The 19,339-nt window shown below is 45.3% G+C and overlaps 1 protein-coding gene across 4 annotated transcripts in view; it reads left to right on the top strand.

Annotated features, from left to right (window-relative positions):
- The window catches only part of Wdfy4 (WDFY family member 4), a 218,847-nt gene that overhangs the window by 128,772 nt on the left and 70,736 nt on the right, over positions 1-19,339 (top strand). For all 4 annotated transcript variants that reach the window (XM_029469142.1, XM_029469139.1, XM_029469140.1 and 1 more), the window contains 4 exons: positions 1,654-1,731; positions 6,349-6,552; positions 7,845-7,896; positions 10,214-10,395. In XM_029469142.1, the coding sequence (XP_029325002.1) occupies positions 1,654-1,731; positions 6,349-6,552; positions 7,845-7,896; positions 10,214-10,395 (516 nt within the window). The remainder of the gene's footprint in view (positions 1-1,653; positions 1,732-6,348; positions 6,553-7,844; positions 7,897-10,213; positions 10,396-19,339) is intronic.

Here is a 19,339-nt window from a genome sequence, read left to right as displayed (position 1 = left end):
AGGAAGGAAGGAAGGAAGGAAGGAAGGAAGGAAGGAAGGAAGGAAGGAAGGAAGGAAGGAAGGAAGGAGAGAGAAAGGTCCAGGTTGGAGCCTTGATACAGAAAGGGATTTTACAAGAGAATGTTTACAATGAAACAATGGGGTAAGTGTGCTAGAGTGAGAAACATGCTGTTCAACACCACTGGCTCTGGAATAAGTAAAATCCAGATTTACACTATTTTAGAAAATAAAAACCGCCTCCATAGTATTGGTCTGTAAGTAAATCTGTAGTGCGTTTTCTTGGTTAATGTTCAGTGTGGGAGGGCCAAGCTCACTGTGGACAGTGTCAACCCAGGGCAGGGGTTTCTGTGTGCTCAAGCTATGGGGAAGCAAGCCAGTAAACAGTGCTCTCCCGTGGTCTGTGCTTCAGTTCTGCACCCAGGTGTCTGTCAGAGTTCCTGCTCTGACTTCCCGCAGTGATGGAGTGTGACCTGAGCGGTGTAAGGTGGAAAAAAACAAAACAAGACAAACAAACAAACAAAAAAACCCTTTCCATCCAGATTGATTTTGGTCATGGTATTTTATCACAGCAATAAAAACCCTAGGGCACACATTATAAAAAAGGCATGCTCAAGTCATCAGCTGCCTAATCAGAAAATTCCCTGGCTGTTGTGACATTCAGGGATGGATCCAGGTTTTCCAGCGTCCTGACAGGTCACCTCTTGGTTTTGGTCACATTCGGTAACAAATGCCTCCACTTGTTTCACTGGTGATAGCTTATTCCATTGGATCATTTTCAAGAGAATAGCTGTCAAATACTAAATAGTAGTGACTGTAGTTTTGTCCTTTGGTCGTTTGTTTTCTAATAAAAACAATGTTATTGTGTGTCAGAAGCCACTAGTTTGGTTCATGAGCAGGCTGACTCTATAACCACGACTCCTTGAAACAGCCATCATCTGTCTGGGTACCCAGAAATGCTTTATGTAGACATCCCACTTTAACAAGCACATGGACTATGAAACCAGTGGGTTTGAGAATTGAAACCTATCAGAAACCCCCACCTTTAAGTGTTCATCCTACAGATGTCTCCAAAATAAAGAAGGTTGCAGCAGCCCTTTCTTACCTTCTCAGCTTCTCACCGTCTCAGCTTCTCCATATCAACCTGCTTCTCCTTACCAGCTGCCAGAGGAGGCTGCAAATGCAGAAAGCCAAGTGTGGTTCTTTTTACTGCCCTGTTTCCCATGTTGGAACATCTTGGTGGACTTAGAGATTATAAACTCTCCAGCTGCACCCACCCCCTTGGAGCCATAAACCCCACTAAACTTATCTCTCTACAGGATACTTTCTACTTAGTGGCCCAACCTCCTGTTCAAGTCTTACCTCTCTTGGCTGCCTCTTTACTGTGGTAAAACAGATTGATTACCTGAGGCTACATTTTGGTGATTATTCTAAAGAGGAGGGCTGAGTCTCGCATGGTGGGAAAAGAAAGGGACACACAGTGTGGCTGTGAATGTGCCTTGTTAGTGGATCAGCACAGGCAAAATCGCTAGACTGTGACTGGTTTTGCCACCAGCATCTTGGCCATCATTTCTTACGGCAACTGGTCAGACTGGAGGCATGTAGTCCAGTCTCCCAGATATCACTAAGCTGTGCCTCCCTTTCTCTCTTCTCCAGGATTTTGTGTCCTGCATCGAGAATTACAGAAGGAAAGGACAGGAGCTGTATGCATCTATATACAAGGACTATGTGCAGGTAAGAAACAAAGCCTACCTTCTTACCGCAGAGTGTGCTTGGAGCAACCTTGAGTTAAGAGAAAGAAGGGGAGAGAAAAAGAGGAGAGAAAAATCAGAGGGCCTTTGTTTTACGTTTTAGAGCACAAAAGTCAACAACTACTTGAAGTGACAGGCTCACCCTTTTAGGCTCGTGCAGTGGGCACAGCAGCCACGGCTGAGCAACAGAGGGGCTGGTTCACATTTGTGCTCACTCACCAGGCCGTCGGTGGACGCTGAGATCCCAAGGTGCCTCAAAGCCTGCTGGGAGCTGGAGGCATCATCACAAAACACCGAACTGGGCCTCCTATTTGGATGGCTTCACTACATGGGGAATTTTCACATTATTAAATAAAACTCCAGTTTGTGGTATGGTATGGATTTAGCAAGGAAAGAAGAGATTTTAACAAAAGGCAGAGTCTAATTTGGACTACTGGATGTTTTGTCTGAGTAAGGGAATGTTTAATCTGAGATCTGAAGAGGAAGATATGGGGTGAAATATTTTTAGGAACGTGTTTTGGCCAGAGAGAAATGCATGTGGAGGTCCTGAGGGAGGAAAGAACTGGGTACCATTGTTTAGCTAGAAGAAGTGGTGGAAGAGCCTGGGACACAGAGTGAAGATGAAGCTGGGGCCAAAGCACAGGTGGTACCTGTCACATTGGGATTTTGACTCTAAATGCAGAGGGCTGTCACCAATAAGGACACGTGCAGGTGTGTTTTCTGCACAGTCAAGGCAGATCACGCTCAGGCCAGCCAGAGCACCGTTTGAACCCCAGGCTTCCCCATTCCTAGATATTTCCTAACCATGAAAGTCGAAAGAGCAAAGATGTCCTTAGCCTGTGACTGGGAGACAACAGATATTCCACATATGCATATATGGTGGCTACGAAGTTGGGTTTTAATTGATTTTTAAAATAGAACATTTTAAGTGAGCATGGCATGCAGTGTCCAAGCATATCAATTTTTTATTTACAGAGGAATGTGTCTATGCCAAAGCCTACATCCTGTGCTGAAAATACAGCACTTATAACGCTTCCACTCTGCCTTGAAGGCATTTCAACCGTAGTAGTGAGGTCAAGGGTGAAGAAGAATCTATAGGACAGGGTGGCAAGGCTCAAACTGGAATGTTCTACTGTGAAAGTTCAATGGGGAAAAGAAATCCTTAGCGCACAGGTGTGCTGTGGAGGAGGTCTAAAGGCTGAGGTACAGAGCCCAGGCGCCAAGACCCAGAAGACCTCCTGGCCTAGGTAACAGGCTTGTTAGCCCAGGCATGCGCAGGGATTAGGGTTTTCTGAGCTATGTAGCCTACACTTAGCTACTCAGTTTATCGGCACAACTTAGTCAGACATCAGACCCTGCAGGTGTAAGAGTCAGGCTTAAGGTGGGCCCTTGGAAGCTGTCACAGTAATCAGCCAGAACATCTAGTAAGACTTGGGCCAAGACTTTGCCATGAGCGCTTTCCTTACATACTGCAGACTACCTTACATAGCTGGAGGGTGTCTTCTGACATATTTGGGTACTATCTGTGGCTGTGGGACAGTCTCTCAAATATCAGTTCATCCTCCAAATTGACTCGCTCATTTTGTCTGAGTGAGCAATGTGGCTAATACGTTTGGTTACCACTGAAAGGGAAAATGGATGAGTTTGGGTGTCCGTCTTTATTTTAGAGAAACCGTCATCACACCTGTGTTATTTTGAGGCAGAAGGTAACACTTTTTAATCAGGATCTCACCAACAGCCTTATATTTTTGTTGCAAGAACCTGGGCCACTAATTTCTGTCTAGAAGAGAGAGCGGTGGTCTGGGCAGTCTAAGTTCCTGCTGACTCTGCAAAATCAAAAGTTCCTGTGGGTAGGGCCAGGAGTCAACAGAAGTGCCAGCCCAGAAGGGAGGCACCAGCCTCCTGCAGTGCTAGTCTGGCTCAGTTTCATAAGTCAGTTTCACTTGACTTGGGTTCAGAAAGTACTTGAAAAATGTGTGTGATTTACTGTTGGTTAGGGTTTTTATTATTATTAGAAAAATCAGCATTTTGGAAGATATTTCATGTTTCCAAGTCTTTAAATATTTAAAATGTTTCAATATTTAGAGGACTGCAGATGTAATCACTGTCTGCTAGAGATAATGGAGCGCTCACCCCATTTTCGGAGGGCCAGCCCACTTTCTCAGTGCACATCATGTCCATAAAGGTCAAGCTCAACTTCTACTGTGTTTTGAGACAGAGTCTTGCTATGTAGCCCTGCCTGGCCTGGAATTCCCTACGTAGACATCTCAGGCTACAGTAGGTTCACAGAGATCCACCTACATCTACTTTCCAAATTCTGGGATGAGAGGTGTGAGCCCTGACTCTTGGGATAAGCTCAAAATGTGGCAGAAGTCAGTGTTCTGAAATCGGATGTTTTCTAAGGGTCAGCTTCTGCTACATCGTCGGTTCTCAATCTGTGGGTTGTATCCCCTTTGGGGCCGCATCTCAGATCTCCTGAATATCAGATATTAGCATTACAACTCACAACAGGAGCAAAATTACAGTTGTGAAATAGCAATGAAATAATTTTATGGTTGGGGATCACCACAACATGGGGAACTATATTAAAGAGTCACAGCATCAGGAATGTTGAAATTTACTGTGCTCCCAAGGAGATGACAGTGGAGACAGGAGCAGTGCTGCAGCGCTCCCAATAACAGGACTCCTCCAGCCTCCACTTGACCCATCACTTAGAGGTCCCCAGAGATGGAGGGAGCCCAGAGCATTCCTGGCTATTCCACACAGTGCCCTGGAGGTCACCCCAGCATTGTCTTATCCGATACGTACTTCCGTGCCACATCTCTGTCAGCTGTAAAAGTTCTGCCACCATTCCTCCCTCCTCTCTGAGGCATTCACTTGTCCCTCCCTCTGCTCTGTCCAAGCCCAGTCTGTTGTCTTCTCTTCAGAAGTTGCTTCTGTTCCGTGCTTGGACCATGCTATTCCCATGCTGGAGTCTTGCTGTGGTGGACAGGCATGCCTGAGCCTGCCTGAGCTTCCTAAAACTCATTGCAAGGTGCTGCTCACGCCCCCCCCCCCAATACCCTTGCTCTTTGTGTGTGAGAGCTGTGCACTCCTTTGGGCTCACCGGGGATTGACAGGCTGTCTCTGTTCTCTCCCAGACTCTGTCTCCTTAAGTCTTTACACAGCGTTTTCAGGAGCTAGGGTCAGGGCATCAACTCTGACTGGCTTATGCAACTGATAAAATGATGAGGCACTTTGGAGAAAGGCAGACTTTAAGCAGAGCTTGACCCATGAGACCAGCATCCATCCCCTCCCTCCTTGCTGACCCTTCCTTCCCTCTTCCTCTCCCCTTTCTTTTCCTCTCCCTCACCTCTCTTTCACTCTTTATCCTCTCTCTCCCACCTTTGTCTGTCTGTCTGTCTGTCTGTCTGTCTGTCTGTCTGTCTGTCTGTCTGTCCTTCTCTTGGTCATCATTTTTCTCTCACAAACACACACTGTGAGTTTGAAGCTTGAAGGCACGTGGATAAAAGGGTGGGTCTGGGGTTAGCTCCCTCTGTTCACCAGGTCTCATTCAGAAACAAGATCACTTTCTAGTTTGTCCAAAGTCACTCTCAGTGTCAGGCCACATATCTGCAGATCAATCCCTGCCCAAGGAACAATGCCCTGTAGAGGTAGAGAGTCAAACACACTTCCTCTGCCTGGGCCTCAGAAAGCACCATGCCCAAAACATGGCCTAACACATGTGCATCTTTCTTGTCTGTTTATGTTGGTTTTTTGAGACATCTGTTACTTTCATTACTATATTTACCTGGCCATTTTCTGAGAAATGAAAATTTAGGACAAATGACGTCAAATATTTGAAGAACTACAACAGTTCATTTGAAGTTAATCCTGCCATTCAAACTAAACTGTTTCTTTGTTAGGCGTGGTGTGAACAAAACCTTGGTATGGCTTTCAAAAACAGTGTAGGGTGTCCATGTGCTTTATAAAAGGTTCAAGCTTCATGGCAGCAGAAGATAGAGAAGTAAAAACCACACAAACAACCCGAGGGTTTCATGAAAGTCAGATTACTTGCGAATACACTCAAGCTTTAATTTCTTTGACTATTCTAGAACCCGTACATATTCAAGAATCATATGACGTTAGGATGGGAAGGCCCTCATGCACCATGCAGGGCAAGCGTCTTATTTAATCACCGTGGATTCTGAAGCCCAAAGATGAGAATGACTCTCAAATCATCAGTCATCGCAGGACTGTGGGTCCCTACCCTGCCAGCAGACTGGGTCTCTTGGAGGGGCAAGAACTATTTCAGAAGGCAGGGGCTATCAAAACCCCATATCCTTAGGACTCACTATTGCCTGCCCAGTCCCACCAACAGTCTATGATAAGGAGGGCCAAAGGCTGCAGTTTTCTCTTTCTCCGCATTCCAGATCTCAATGATCTGGAACCTGAGAAATAACTTCCTTCTCCTTGCCTGGTCCTGGCTCCAGAGAGGATGCTATATAAGCCTTAAGGGCTACCTGGAGGGCCATCTTTCTCCAATAACCACCATAGGAGCTATGGGGCAGGCCTGCAAGGGGCAGGCATCTAAGTGTGGTGTTGCTTTTCTGCTTTGCAGAGGAGGAAAAGTGGCAGCATCAAGGCAGCCACAGCCTGGGCCAGGATGCGGGAACAGCTCTTTGGGGAGCTGGGATTGTGGGGCCAAATGACAGAATCCACACGCTGCTCCAGGTGGGAACTGGATGGGAGGGAAGGACCGGCTCGCATGAGGAAACGCATCAGACACCTGTTAGCATGGGAGCCCCTGAACCTAGGATGCAAGGTAGGTGCTGGATATGATGGGAAGTGTGCAGAGATGGCTGTGTGTTCTCCACCCCTCCCCTTACCAGGAAGACAGCATGCAGGAGACTCCTCAGGAAAATCCACAAACTTGGTTCTTGAAGTGTTTTAACAAGGAAAAAAGTGAGGCACTAAACCCCAGGCCCCCAAAGCCTGAATGAATAGGTGGGTGAGTGGGTGGGGCAATGTGTGAATGGGTCATACTTATCAAACCCTGACCCATCACCACAAGGCAACCTACAACATCCAGGAGGATTCCTGCCTGGCATTGGCCACTGCTGGTTCACATGAGTCTTTTGTCATTGAACATTTGGTGTCTGTACTGCTAGGAATTTGTTATTGCACAAAATCCTGTAATAAGTTTACAATGAATAAAACCTCCTAAACTCAGCAATTCTGCAAGCTCAAACCAGTGACCCGCTTAGTTCGCATAACACCCAGGCTGTATTGACTTCCAAGTGGAGGGATCTGGCTAGCCCTGTGAGTTGGCTCCCCTGAACTTCTTACCGCTAGGTCATCAGAAACATATTTTCTTCATTTTAAGGGGCAGAATTCATTTGAATCTATTTTATAGTGGATGAAGAAAAATAACTGGCAATAGTTTTTTTATGTCCTCATTGAACATTCTTAATTTAAAATTATTATCATATGACAGCCTCTGGGAAGGTTGGGGTGCTGGGAATTTTCCTGTTATCCATTCCAAGATGTGGTGTTAGTGTTGTTCTCTAATCTGTTACCCCAGCAACTTTATGCATACTAAGCTCGCTAAAACTTAATGAGAAAGTTAAATTTATTCAGTAGTAGACACTTGTATTTTAACTGTCATCAATGACTAGGAGCCTGTAGTATTTTTCCTCAAATCATTTTGTAGGATTTGGGGGCAGGAGAAAGGTATTTTGTTCATTATGTGGGCAACAATGCCAAGGCTTGCCTCTGTAACTTGGTTACTGGTCCCCATGGCCAGCTGTCTAGCCCAGATCCCCTTCAGGATGACCACATGTAGACATCCAACATCCTGTCTAATCCTACCCTGGCACCTCCTTTGATAATTACTGTAAATCCTACTTAAAGGAAGACTGCAGTTTCCGCTCTCACTGAGAAACAATAAACACTTGCATTTTGACATGATCCTGTAGGGTTTAGCCTAGTCTTCCTCTTGTAGCCGAGTCTGGAGTAACTTGAGGGGATTTTACATGTATCTGTGAATTTGTGGAAAAGAGTCAGGTATAAGCAATATTTGGGATTTATTTTCTCTGTTCTCTCATCCTATTTCAGGAGAGCCAAGAAGGAAAGGGTGATGTTTCTCAGACAAATACTGGAAACCAAGGTATCAAGTTTATAAATTCATCTTTTTCTTTTCAATAATTAAACATATTGCTGATTTCATTTAATACCTCACTAAAGATATCACTGTGTGTGTGTAGAGGGGAAGGGATGCTAGGAACAGGAGTTGCTGGCACATGAACCTTTTAGTTCTGTGCTTCGGAATGAATGGGGTTTATCCAGGGCCAGAGCTCTTTGTGTGGGAGAGCTTTAGTAAGCTTAGAACAGTAAGCATGGGTGCCTTATCAGTTTGGTATATCGGGTAGACTTTTAAAGTGCCCTAAATCAGTTCACATACATGTTCTGTATGTGATCAAAACATGTAGAAGGATAATAATATCTCTTAGAATAAAAATGGATGGTATAGATATTTAATTTTTTCACATTGAACTCTTCTACTACAAAACACAAACTACATGACAGTCATCATATACATCAGACTTAAAGACGATGTGTAGAGTCAGTTCTGACTTGCTGAAAATCTAGGACACACACACTACACACACCTTACACACACACCCCCCCACACACACACACAGAGAAAGAGAGAGAGAGAATTTCAATTTTCTGTTTTCACTTGTGACTATCTTTTGAACTCAGATCTCAGTCTGTGATGTGAGATCCTTAGATCTTAGGGGTGGCCAGTGGCTACTCTCAGCAGTGACAGCGTCTCTGCACTATTAAGCCCAGCTCTTTGCTGCCTGAGTAGCAGGTTTGCTGATGGAGTTGCTGCCTGCCAGCTGGCAGTAACACAAGCCCAGACCTGAGAATCTCAGGTTCTGATCTCAGATTGACGTTGGGGTTCCACTGTGGCCCGCTCATTAGCTTCTTTTCTCTATGCTCTAAGCTCCTAGCTCCAACATCACAGCATCCTCACCTGCTCTACCTCTCAGAGGTAGGGGCTAAGTGATGGAAAGTGTGTGCTGACTTTCCATAGATGTATCCTTGGGCAGCTTCATCCTCTAGCTGGATGGGCAGAACCTTTAGGTATCTATAACCTGGGCTTCCTAATATTGCCAGTACAGACCCTAATACAGCAGATCTCTTGCAAAAGAGTAATAAGGACTTTCTCAGGTGCCAGTCCTTTCAGAGTTATGCTCCGTTCAGATGACAAAGTCAGTGAGGACTGGCTCCGGAAGCAGCAGACACTTTTATCCGTCCAGATATAAGATTCCCAGGTTGCAAGGTTGTTAAAGAGCTGAGCTTTGGCACAAAGAAAATGGCTCATAGCTTTGCAGTATGACCAGCATGCCCGTTGCAGCCATGGGCACACTGGGAACACGTGAGTAGAAAAAGAACAAGATGAGGACATCCATTCTGTCATCTGCTTAGCTTAGGTCCAGATGTCCTGGCTCTTGGAAAACAAATCAAGAAATGAACAGAAATGATGGCAAAGTTGCATTTTTGTTGTTGTTGCTGCTGCTAAAGCCATTGTGTCTCTAAGCAGCAGAAGAGGAACTTATTGATAACGAAATAGCTGCACAATGGAATACTTCTATACCTTTTAAATTGTTGGAGAAACTTTTAAGTGGATTGGGAAAGTACTTATGGCATAATCTTGGATGAAAATTTGTAAATGCAACATTTACATTATGTTAAAAATCACATATACACATACATACAGAAAAGAGATCAGAAGAGGTTAGTCACTTTGTGAACAGTGCAGCTAAACACACTGAGGCAGAAAAGAGCTTGCTTTCTACTCAGGAAGGCCTGCTTCCCGTTCCCTCCAATTCAGTAGCCATATGGCCGTGGGCAGAGTCTCAAGCCGTATTCAGATATTTTCATTTGCAAACTGAGGATGAGATGCTGCAGCTGAGACAGGGTTGTATAGACAGATGCTACCTCAGTGTCCAGCCCAGAGCAACCTACTGGAGACTGAGACTTGTCATGCTTTAGAGCACACAAGTGTCTTATTCTTTTTGTTCATCAGTGCACCATGGCATTTCTGATTCCTTTAAACAAAATATTAGGGCTTCTGTTATTTAGAAATATCAATGACACCCTTGTAGAAGAGAGAATAAATGGGTTCAGAAGGAGCGAATCCTAGACAGACCTAAGGAAAGATGCTCCATTGATCAGTGAGAATGAATTCCAAAAGGTTGCTTTGCATCCATTTGATAGCTATAGAGGAGCCAGGGCTAGGCACACCCGGTTGAACCAGCTTGCAGGTATGTGAGCTATAACACAGGTCAGAACCATGGAAGGGCACACTGACCACCTCTACACCAGAGCCTCACAGTTCCTCTCAGTGACAAAGGCTCATATTGTATGCTTCCCATTGTGGCGTCATGTGGCTCACACCAAGGCAATGTGTCCAGTTTTCATGACTGCAGATGAGCTGACAACAGAGGAAGCTGAGAGCAGGCCGGATGAGGTGGGAGTGGATTGCACACAGTTGACCTTCTTTCCTGCTTTGCACGAAAGCCTGCACTCAGAAGACTTCTTGGAATTGTGCCGGGAAAGACAAGTCATTTTACAAGAGCTTCTTGATGGAGAAAAGGTAATAAACACATTGGTAGAGTCTCGGTAATCCATTAAGACTGTCTGATGGCACAGAACTCGGATGGCATCGCTCATATAGGGGATCTTCAATAATGTTCACACCTGCCCACTACATACAAAATAAGCAGAGGGGGCAGCCTCCTAATTTCCATGGTCTCCTATATACCCTATGTAAAAACATCTACAGGATGAGACTCAAGCTAACATTGTGTTGTATAAAATGTCTTCTAAATGCTTCACCTGACCTTGTAGCAGTTCCTGGGCCTCCCACCAAAATCTGGCCACCCTGAAAGTACACCTACACCTGGAGGGGCACTATGCTTCGACATGCCCACCAACATGCTCCCTGATCATCTCTCAGGCCTAGGAGTACATGGGTTGAGTTGTGTGTAGTGTCATGTATCTTCCAAAGGATTGCATGGAGAGGAAGTATGTGCAAGCCTTGGATACAGGCCAGAGCTGGTGGGCACACAATTTGGGGTCCTATTGGGTGGAGTTAAGATGTCCCAGCATGGGCACAGGAATGTATATTAGCTTCAGATTGCTGCAACAAAATAATTAATAATTATAAAGACAAAAACTTGTTTAGGTCCAGAGTTCTAGAGGTCAAGACCAACATAAAGTTAAAATAAATAAATAAATAACCAATAAAAATAAATAAGTATGGAAGATGCCCAACCCTGCAATGCTCCATTAGTTTTCCATTCCTAACATATGGACATGAACTTAGTGACTTGAAACAATGTGTAGTAACTTCCTGGGGAATCCAGCACTGTGGGGCTCTGCTGGTTCATGTAGAGCCTCAGAGTACAGGGATGCTGCCAGTGTCTGGGGAGCCTTCTGGAGGCTCTGGGAATCTATTCCTTTCCAGACTCATTCAGATGCTGGCGGACTTTGGTCCATGCCTCTGTGTGTGTGAGGGTTGATGGCTGTCAGCTGAGTCCTGCTCAACTTCTTGGGAAAGGCTTGCATTCCTTGCCCTGTGGTCCCCTCTCCCCATCTTCCTAGGCAGCAAGAGGCTTGTGTCAAACCTTTCTTACTGGTGAATCTCTCTGCTTCTGCCTTACCCAGTCTTTGTCTTCTCTTCTGTTGCTCATCTCTGCTGGAATCCTATGCTGCTCACAAAGAGAGTCAGAGCTCACTTTGGCCTCACTAGATGATCCAGGAAGCTCCCCAGAAGTCAGGTCCCCACAGAGCCACCATCTATCCTATGTGGGATACCAGACCAGGAACTCAGAGAATGTCTTTGAGTTATAACCTGTTATACTGGGTATTCCCTGTGCTCACTTCTCACTCGATGCCTATCTTCAGCCTCTGGGAAAACTCTAGAGACACCCAAGTGTCCTTATTCTTCCAAGACCAACAAGGTGGCATTGGAGTTCAGCCTTTCCTGGGCACAACTGTGGTTAAGCTCTGAGGTTTATAGACCTGGCCCAGAGGAATCCCAGTTCCAACCTCTTGCAGCCGACAGAAATCCTTGACACATTCCCTATGTCTGAGAGTCTTTTCTTTGTCATTGTACGGCTTTCTCAGGCACATGCACGTCCAGTGACAGCCTTCTTGGGGCCTCATTCTGATGGACCAGAATCTGGACTGTGTATAAGTAACTGCCTTTCCCATATAGAGGCAAGACAAGCAGCAGTGGAGACTTCATCCTCCCTTGGAGTTTTAGTTAAGCTTCAGTCTTCCTTGGCTTCCCTGTCACACAGCAGGATGCAATCACAGTGCCCAGCAGGGGTCCCCAGAATGTGCTTGAATCCCAGCAGGGGTAGAAAGATGTGAAGAAGTTTAAACTGCCAGCTCCTACTTAGTGCCTGTGATCCTGTACCTGCAGGGAGAGGCTGGGTGCAGGGGAAGGAAATCCAACAGCAGCAACCTGGAACTGGAAGCAGACGCCTGTACAAGATGAGTCTCACCCAGGCTGAGCACTGGTGCTTTGCAAGTGATGCTTGGGTTCATTTCATAGGCTGTGCTTGAGTCTCCTGCAGAGGTCACATGCCTAGTCTCCAGGACATAGTTCCTGGTCTGTTGTGGCCTTAGCTCTGATCTATAATGAGCTCATCCCCGGTCTACCAGAGTCTTATCCCTAGTCCATCACTGAAATTGGACTTTTGGCTACTTTATTGGATTCTTTTATCCGTGTCCTCCCAAACTTTACCCCATCCTTCCAACCCTCCAGGTAGGAGAGAAAGAAGTTTGGAGAGGAAAGAGGGTGTTGATCTTGTCAGACTACTTCCTGCTGATTAGGGGCATTGAGTTTTTGGGGGCAAGTCTGGTCTTTGTTGTCAGGATATCTCCAACCAACAACCAGCAATCCAGCAAGCAGCAAACAGCACAGTGAGGAGCAGCAACGTCTGCCTCTCAGGGTCCGGGCATTTATATACCCTGTGAAGAGTCCCCAGAATTTCAAACATGAACTATCTTCAGCTGGCAAAATCATGCACCTGCCAGTGCACAAGATGAATCATAGTCAGATGTTGGGGACAATAGGAAGTAGCTCCGTATCCCAACCTGGGATTAAAAACAAAAACCTATTCCCCTAACAGAACTGGGTTTTGTTACGTTATGGGAAACGAACATTCTCATTACACACCATGGCCTCGGGCTCAGCATACTCTGACTTTATCTCTAGTCTGCCATGCCTGATCACTAGTGTATGGCGACCTTATTTCCGTTCTTTCATGGTCTTATCCCTCATCCTCTGTGATGTTGCTTGGTCTACCATTGCTTTTGTCAAACGTGGAACTAGAGTTTGAGGTGGGATGTGTGGGTCTGGGGACTTCAGAATATAAACACACTCAAGCAAATATAAAGTTTGCCCCTGTCTTCACAGTACACCAGACCTCCCACATTTTCCAAATTTCCTAGAACAGGACATGGCAATGTAATCATGTTTGCATCTCAAAGTCTCATTCCCCCCCCCCCGCCCCCAATATTCTTTATTCTTATTCCTAGAGACCCCAGGGCATAAATTCCTTCTAGTGAACCTGGTGGTCTGTCTCTGCTGAGACCTTTGGAGTTGCAGAATCTATCCAAGACCCAGGGATGTCACAGCCCTGGGACTCCAGGGTGGCTTCAGCGGAACTCATTTCCTTGTGTGATCAACTGAGCCCTTGCTGCCTCCAGCAATACCTGGGACGGTAATTATTCTGTTACTCAGCACTGCCTTTGCACCATTGATTAATGATTCCCAGAACTACAGCACAGTTCCCTGCAAACAGCTCCATTTGCTGTTTGTGTGGTGGATTTAATGCATGTTAATTGTGGGCCCGTCAGTCACTCCATGCTGGGGGTAGTATGTCATACCCTCCCATGAAACTTCTGGATCTATCCAGGCTTAGAACTCCATTCCAGTGTTAGATTCTCTCTGCTGTTTGTTATTATCTTTGATTCCATGGCAAATTAAACAACTGAATTCTTTTTGCCTACAAACTGAATGTCAAATGTGACTTGGACTGTGATAGCCAGATCAAAGGGAGACGTTTTTGCTCTGGACAGCATTGCTCACAAGCTCTTCCCAGGTGTTTTTAACGAAAGCTGCTTGCAGGAGGCTAACGAGGGTATTAACATTGTTGTTTCCGAACTGCCTGTTTGAGTGAATCACTAGGACTTGATAAAAAGCACAGCTGTCTACATCATCCCTGATAAATGCCTTCGAGGCCCTCTGCAACATACCTTTTATACAAAGTGATCCTTGAGTTGACCTATAACTTGCCTTCCTCATTTCTGTACATGCATAAGCTCATATATATGCATGTATACATATGTGTACATGTATGCATGTGCATGGCCAGCCCTTTTCCTAATTATACAGAAGTGCTTCTTTCACACACATATTTAACTATGTATGTATGTATGTATGTATGTATGTATGTATGTATGTTAACCCTAATCCAGCCTTGGGATTACCTCTTTGTGACCTTAGTCTCTCCCATGCAGCCTATGTTAGACATAGGCTTCACTGCACTTTCAAACGCCCGTCTTTTCCCATCTTAGCTGTACAGCGGCATAGGTTAGACCATAAACCTCTTGAAGGCACGATTCCATTCCCTCTGTTTCTCCAGTGGGTGGGGAACTTGCTAATACTGCTGTGCAAGATTGAATGAATGAAGGAACCAATAGACAGGTGTATTCCAAGCAATACCCTTAGATCACACGAAACAGCTTTGCTCTCTGCCTAGTTGGTGTCCTTGGCTCACCTTCTTAACGAGTGTTCTTCATATCATCTACACCAGCATCTTCTAGGTGTGGTCTCAGAATGCTACTTCTAAGCCCCAACTCTGCACTTGCTAGACTGAAACTTTTAGGAAAGTGGTCTGGGAGGGTGAGGTTTGTGCAGCAGCCTTTAGGACTCAATGTTCTGCTGTTTCCAGGAAATACCTCTTAGTTAGCTTTTTGTCACTGTTTCAAAACACTTGAGAAAAACAACTTTTAAAAAAAGAAAGTTTTATTTTAGTTTACAGTTAGTAGAGGTGTTGGCTCTGCTGCGTTCCGTTTGAGCTAAGGGAGAATATCATGGTGGCTGAAACACGTGGCAGGGATTGGTTTCTCACTGGTGACCAGGAAGCAGCGAGAGAGAGAGAGAGAGAGAGAGAGAGAGAGAGAGAGAGAGAGAGAGAGAGAGAGAGAGAGAGAGAGAGAGAGAGAGAGAGAGAGAGAGAGAGAGAGAGAGAGAGAGAGAGAGAGAGAGAGAGAGAGAGAGAGAGAGAAGCCAGGCAAAGGAAAGGCCCAAAGTGACTCACTTTCTCTAACTAGGGCTCAGATCTTAGTAAGGCGTAAAATGACAAGTTCATCCGTGGATTGATACATTGATTAATTAGGCTAGATCCCTCATCATCCAGTCCCCTGACCATTATCCCATCAGCCAGCTGGCCACCGAGCCTTTAACACGGAGCCTTTGTAGTATTTCAATCTCAGCAGACCCTCAAATCCAGGTTTATAACACTCAGAGATCCTTGCTAGATACACTGTGGGTGAATTGCTGATACATATCCTCATTGACTGTGGGGGTGAGCGCTGTGCTTTGAACCATCTTTGGGATTTGTGGTATGTTTCACCTTACACTGGAGTAGGCAAACAGTGTCAAAGTCACTGTCTTTCCACCTGGTCCCCAGAGCCTGCAGAGAGAGGAGGGAGGCTTGGCTTCATTGCTTCTGTGGAAGTGGCACAGGCAGGCAGGCAGGCAGGGGGCGTCCCTGCTCCTTGTCTGGGAGAAAGTTCTTAAAGAGACACAGCGCTGCTCTTCTTTGCCTTGCTGCTGCGTTGAGGCACTCACACTTAGTGGAACCTATTGCTTTAGGATTCTTTGCTCTCATTCATAGTGTGACTGAAGCTCAAGGTAATTGTGGTCCACTTAGAAAAAGTAGAGAGTTTTCTAGGGAACGAACCCAATTATGATTTTGGTAGCCTGTCCCTTTTTAGTAGTTTTAATTTAGTTTTTCTCAGCAATATTTTTGAAAATTAAGTATATAATCAAACCCTCATACCCTCAGAGGCTGTCAATAGATTCAACCACCTGTGAAGCAAATAAAATAAAATAAAGCATTGTGTCTGAACTGAGCTCTTGTTCTTGCAGGCTCCAATCTGTCCATTCTTCTCTAGACAACACAGTACAGCAGTGTAGACAGTGCTGGCATGTTATTAAGTATTATAAATCATATAAAGATGATTTAAAGCAATAGGAGAGACAAAAGGGACTGGAGTATCTGTGAAATTTGGTGACAGTGGACAGAGGTTCTAGAAGTGTCCCCAAGGATATCAAGGGATGATTTTGCCCCTGAACTGTTCGCTAGTCCTAATAGCATGAACTGAGGGCCCAGGAAAGAGTTACATTGTTCACCTCAAACAGAAGAGAGAAACTAGACGTGGACCTCTCCAATGATGGCTGCTTTCACTGACCCATCTGGGCCTCAGCCTTCCATCTACAGACTTTAGTGCCGCACAAGATTATAGACTAGTTATGCTACCGACAGCTTCCAAAGATGTGCAGTTGACCTTGCCCTTCCTGGACACACCACTGAGATCTGGCTTTGGGGCCATGTGCTCTTACGAGCTGACACTCGGTGACTCCGGTTGTTGTTGTCCCTCCTGTTTTATCTCCAGCCTCTCCGGCTTCCCAGACAACCTGTTGGTCACCACCGTCCGCAGAAGGAGGGATATTTACTTTCTTAGTTATCCACCCACTGGGAATGACCATACATCATCTAGCAGGTCTTTAAAAAGTTCTCCTGGAGAAGCAAAAGTTCCCCTTGTCTGAAGTGATCGATAGCATCAAGGCATGAGGGATTTCTTAGTCATGAGTAAACACGGATGGAGCCCTCTCAGGGCTCATTTAAATGGAAGAGCAGGTAATAGTTCACTTGGGCTCGTTTTCTAGATTTTAAAATGCCATTTCTTTTCTAGCAGAATCAATTTTTAAGCTATTAACCCAGCTCTCTTTAGACATTTTTCTTGTGGTTTGGTTTATTCTGGTTGTTACTTAAGCCTCCCAAAGGGAAGCATCAGCTCAGACTGTGGCACGTGAGCCAAAGCCCCACTGCCGGACCTGTGGAGGGTTTAATGGGGATGGCATTGAGGGAAGGGGAGATGCTCTAGGGGTGCCTATGCCAGGGCTGGCTCTGTGGCTTCATGTGTCACCTTATAAACTTGGGGATGGGACCTCCAAATTTTACCTGTAAAAGATACAGGAAAAAAAATAGTTGAAGCAGCCTGGCATAACTCTCTGTTATCAGTCTGTATTGTGATACTATACTAAAGGACTTGAAGCTTGGTGCTTTATGAAGAAAAGAGATTTCTTTAGGTTTATGAGTCTGTATGGCTGAAGGCTCGTATGCCACGGTGTTTATCTTCTAAATGACAGAGTCTCAGGGTGGCACAGGGCATCATGTTAGATACAGGGAGTATGTGTGAATGTGTGTCTTTCTTCTGATATTCTTTTAAGGAAAACACCCAGTCTTAGAGGCTTCACCCTGATGATATTCTTTATATACTAGCATACTACATATTATAAGTATACTATAAATATAAATATACCACACATTCGAGGGAATCCAAAAGGCCCTCCTTTATACCCTCTTACCTCACAATGGGCATTAAACTGAGTTCTTGGAAAATATAGTCAAACTGGATTCAAGTTGTAGCACCTTCCTAACAATGGTGGCAAGGCATAAATTTAGTGCTGTTTTACAAGGGAGCAATTGGCAATAGCTATGGGAATTTAAACCATCCTCACCCCGAACCTCCAGTCTTGTTAATAGAACTTTATTCCTTCGCTGTATCCACTAATTCACAGTGACGTGCACAGAATGAGTTTGGCAGCTCTGTGTATGCCAAATATTTGAAAGCAATTTAATCTATAAAAGATTGGTCAAATATCCTGCAACATAGTAAAAATCAGACGAGTCTACAGGAGGTCATTAGGAAGGGGCCCTGCAGTGGGCTGCAGACTAGCTGTAACAAGGTAACTGTGTGAAACATGGTACTTATGTAAAGACAGAAAAGTGTAAAGAAAGCCCAGAAGGGGCTTGCATTCAGAAGGCCTTTGTGAGGCAGCCAGTCATCCCCTGATTCCTAGCCTGGTTCCCCTCTAATCTTTGTAAACTCACTGTAAGATGAAACATCCCCAAACCACATTGCCCTGAATCCACCAAACCGAACCACTGAGTCCATTAAACTACTGAATCCACCAAACCTAACCACTGAGTCCACCAAATAGCAAACTGATTGAATCTACAGTGAAGCCCTAACTGCCTTTTCCAAAGGCCTCATCCGCTCAGGCTGTTTGCAGGAACTGAACCTCAGCTTTGGCTTTGCTGATACAAACCACATTCAAACCACAGTGCTTGTGACCGTGGTGAAACTTCTGCTTACTTATCTAGGTCTTGAGATGGGGTTTATGGTGCGGCCTGGCTTCAAACAAGCCTTGCAGCTAATCCTCCTGGTTTAGATTCCCAAGCACTGGGAATACAGACACATGTCACATTCAGCCTTTAGATCACTCCCCAACTTACACACACACCCCACAGACACACACACCACAGACTCACACTCCACACACATATCACATCACTTACCCACCCGCAACACACACACTACACACTCACATACCACACACTCACATACCACACACACACTACACACATACTTGGGTCAATCTCTCCCAGACACCCCTGCCCCTTCCCACCTTAGTGCTGGCATTATAGGTGTGTGCCACCCCTGCCTTTCAGGTTTGCATTTGTAAGGATGGAAATACTTGGAGACAATATGGATGCTGGCCTTATTCTTAGTCCCTTTGGTTTTCATTCATTATTTATTCATTCTTGCTGGAATGTAAGTCATTGCATTGTCACGGGTCAGAATCCTTGGAAAGCAAGCTGGAATCTCCATGTGGCTATGCTCTCAGGGAGTATTTTGGAGTGGGGAAGTCAGATCTGACCTGGGATGGTTGTAATGCAGAGCTAATCACACCCAAACAGTGGCTCTGAATTGAGGCAAAGGGGCTCTAGTCTTATGATTCATGTTGGCCTGTTGTTGAGGGCAACTTGTCACTGGCGCCCCAGGTGCTCTCTGTCAGTGAAGGAGTGTGGCCTGCTGTCCAGGAGCAAGGTTCTACATGGACAATGAACATCCAATACCCATGCTTGCCTTGGCTTTACAGAGACAGCAGTACCAAGCTTACACTTGTGCTGAACATACCTTCGTTCTATTCCTGGCTCAGCTATTCATTGGCTATTACCAGGCTGTCCCTGGGCAAATTTTTGTCCCCAGTAAAACTTGTCTTGATATGAACTGGGGAATGCTTTGTTTGTTATGGAGCTTAACAGAAGAGAAACGACTTTGACATGCTTAGGAACCACAGCAGGGAGTCCCAAGTGGTATGTCTACAAAACATTCCCCAGCATAAGGCTCAGGAAATGTGGCAGAAGAAGGGGGCAGAGAGATTG

The sequence above is a fragment of the Mus caroli genome, chromosome 14 (assembly GCF_900094665.2).
Source record: "Mus caroli chromosome 14, CAROLI_EIJ_v1.1, whole genome shotgun sequence".
Taxonomy (NCBI): Eukaryota; Metazoa; Chordata; class Mammalia; order Rodentia; family Muridae; genus Mus; species Mus caroli.
The sequence above is the reverse complement of the archived record's forward strand: the minus strand, read 5'-3'. Positions and strand labels throughout refer to the sequence as shown.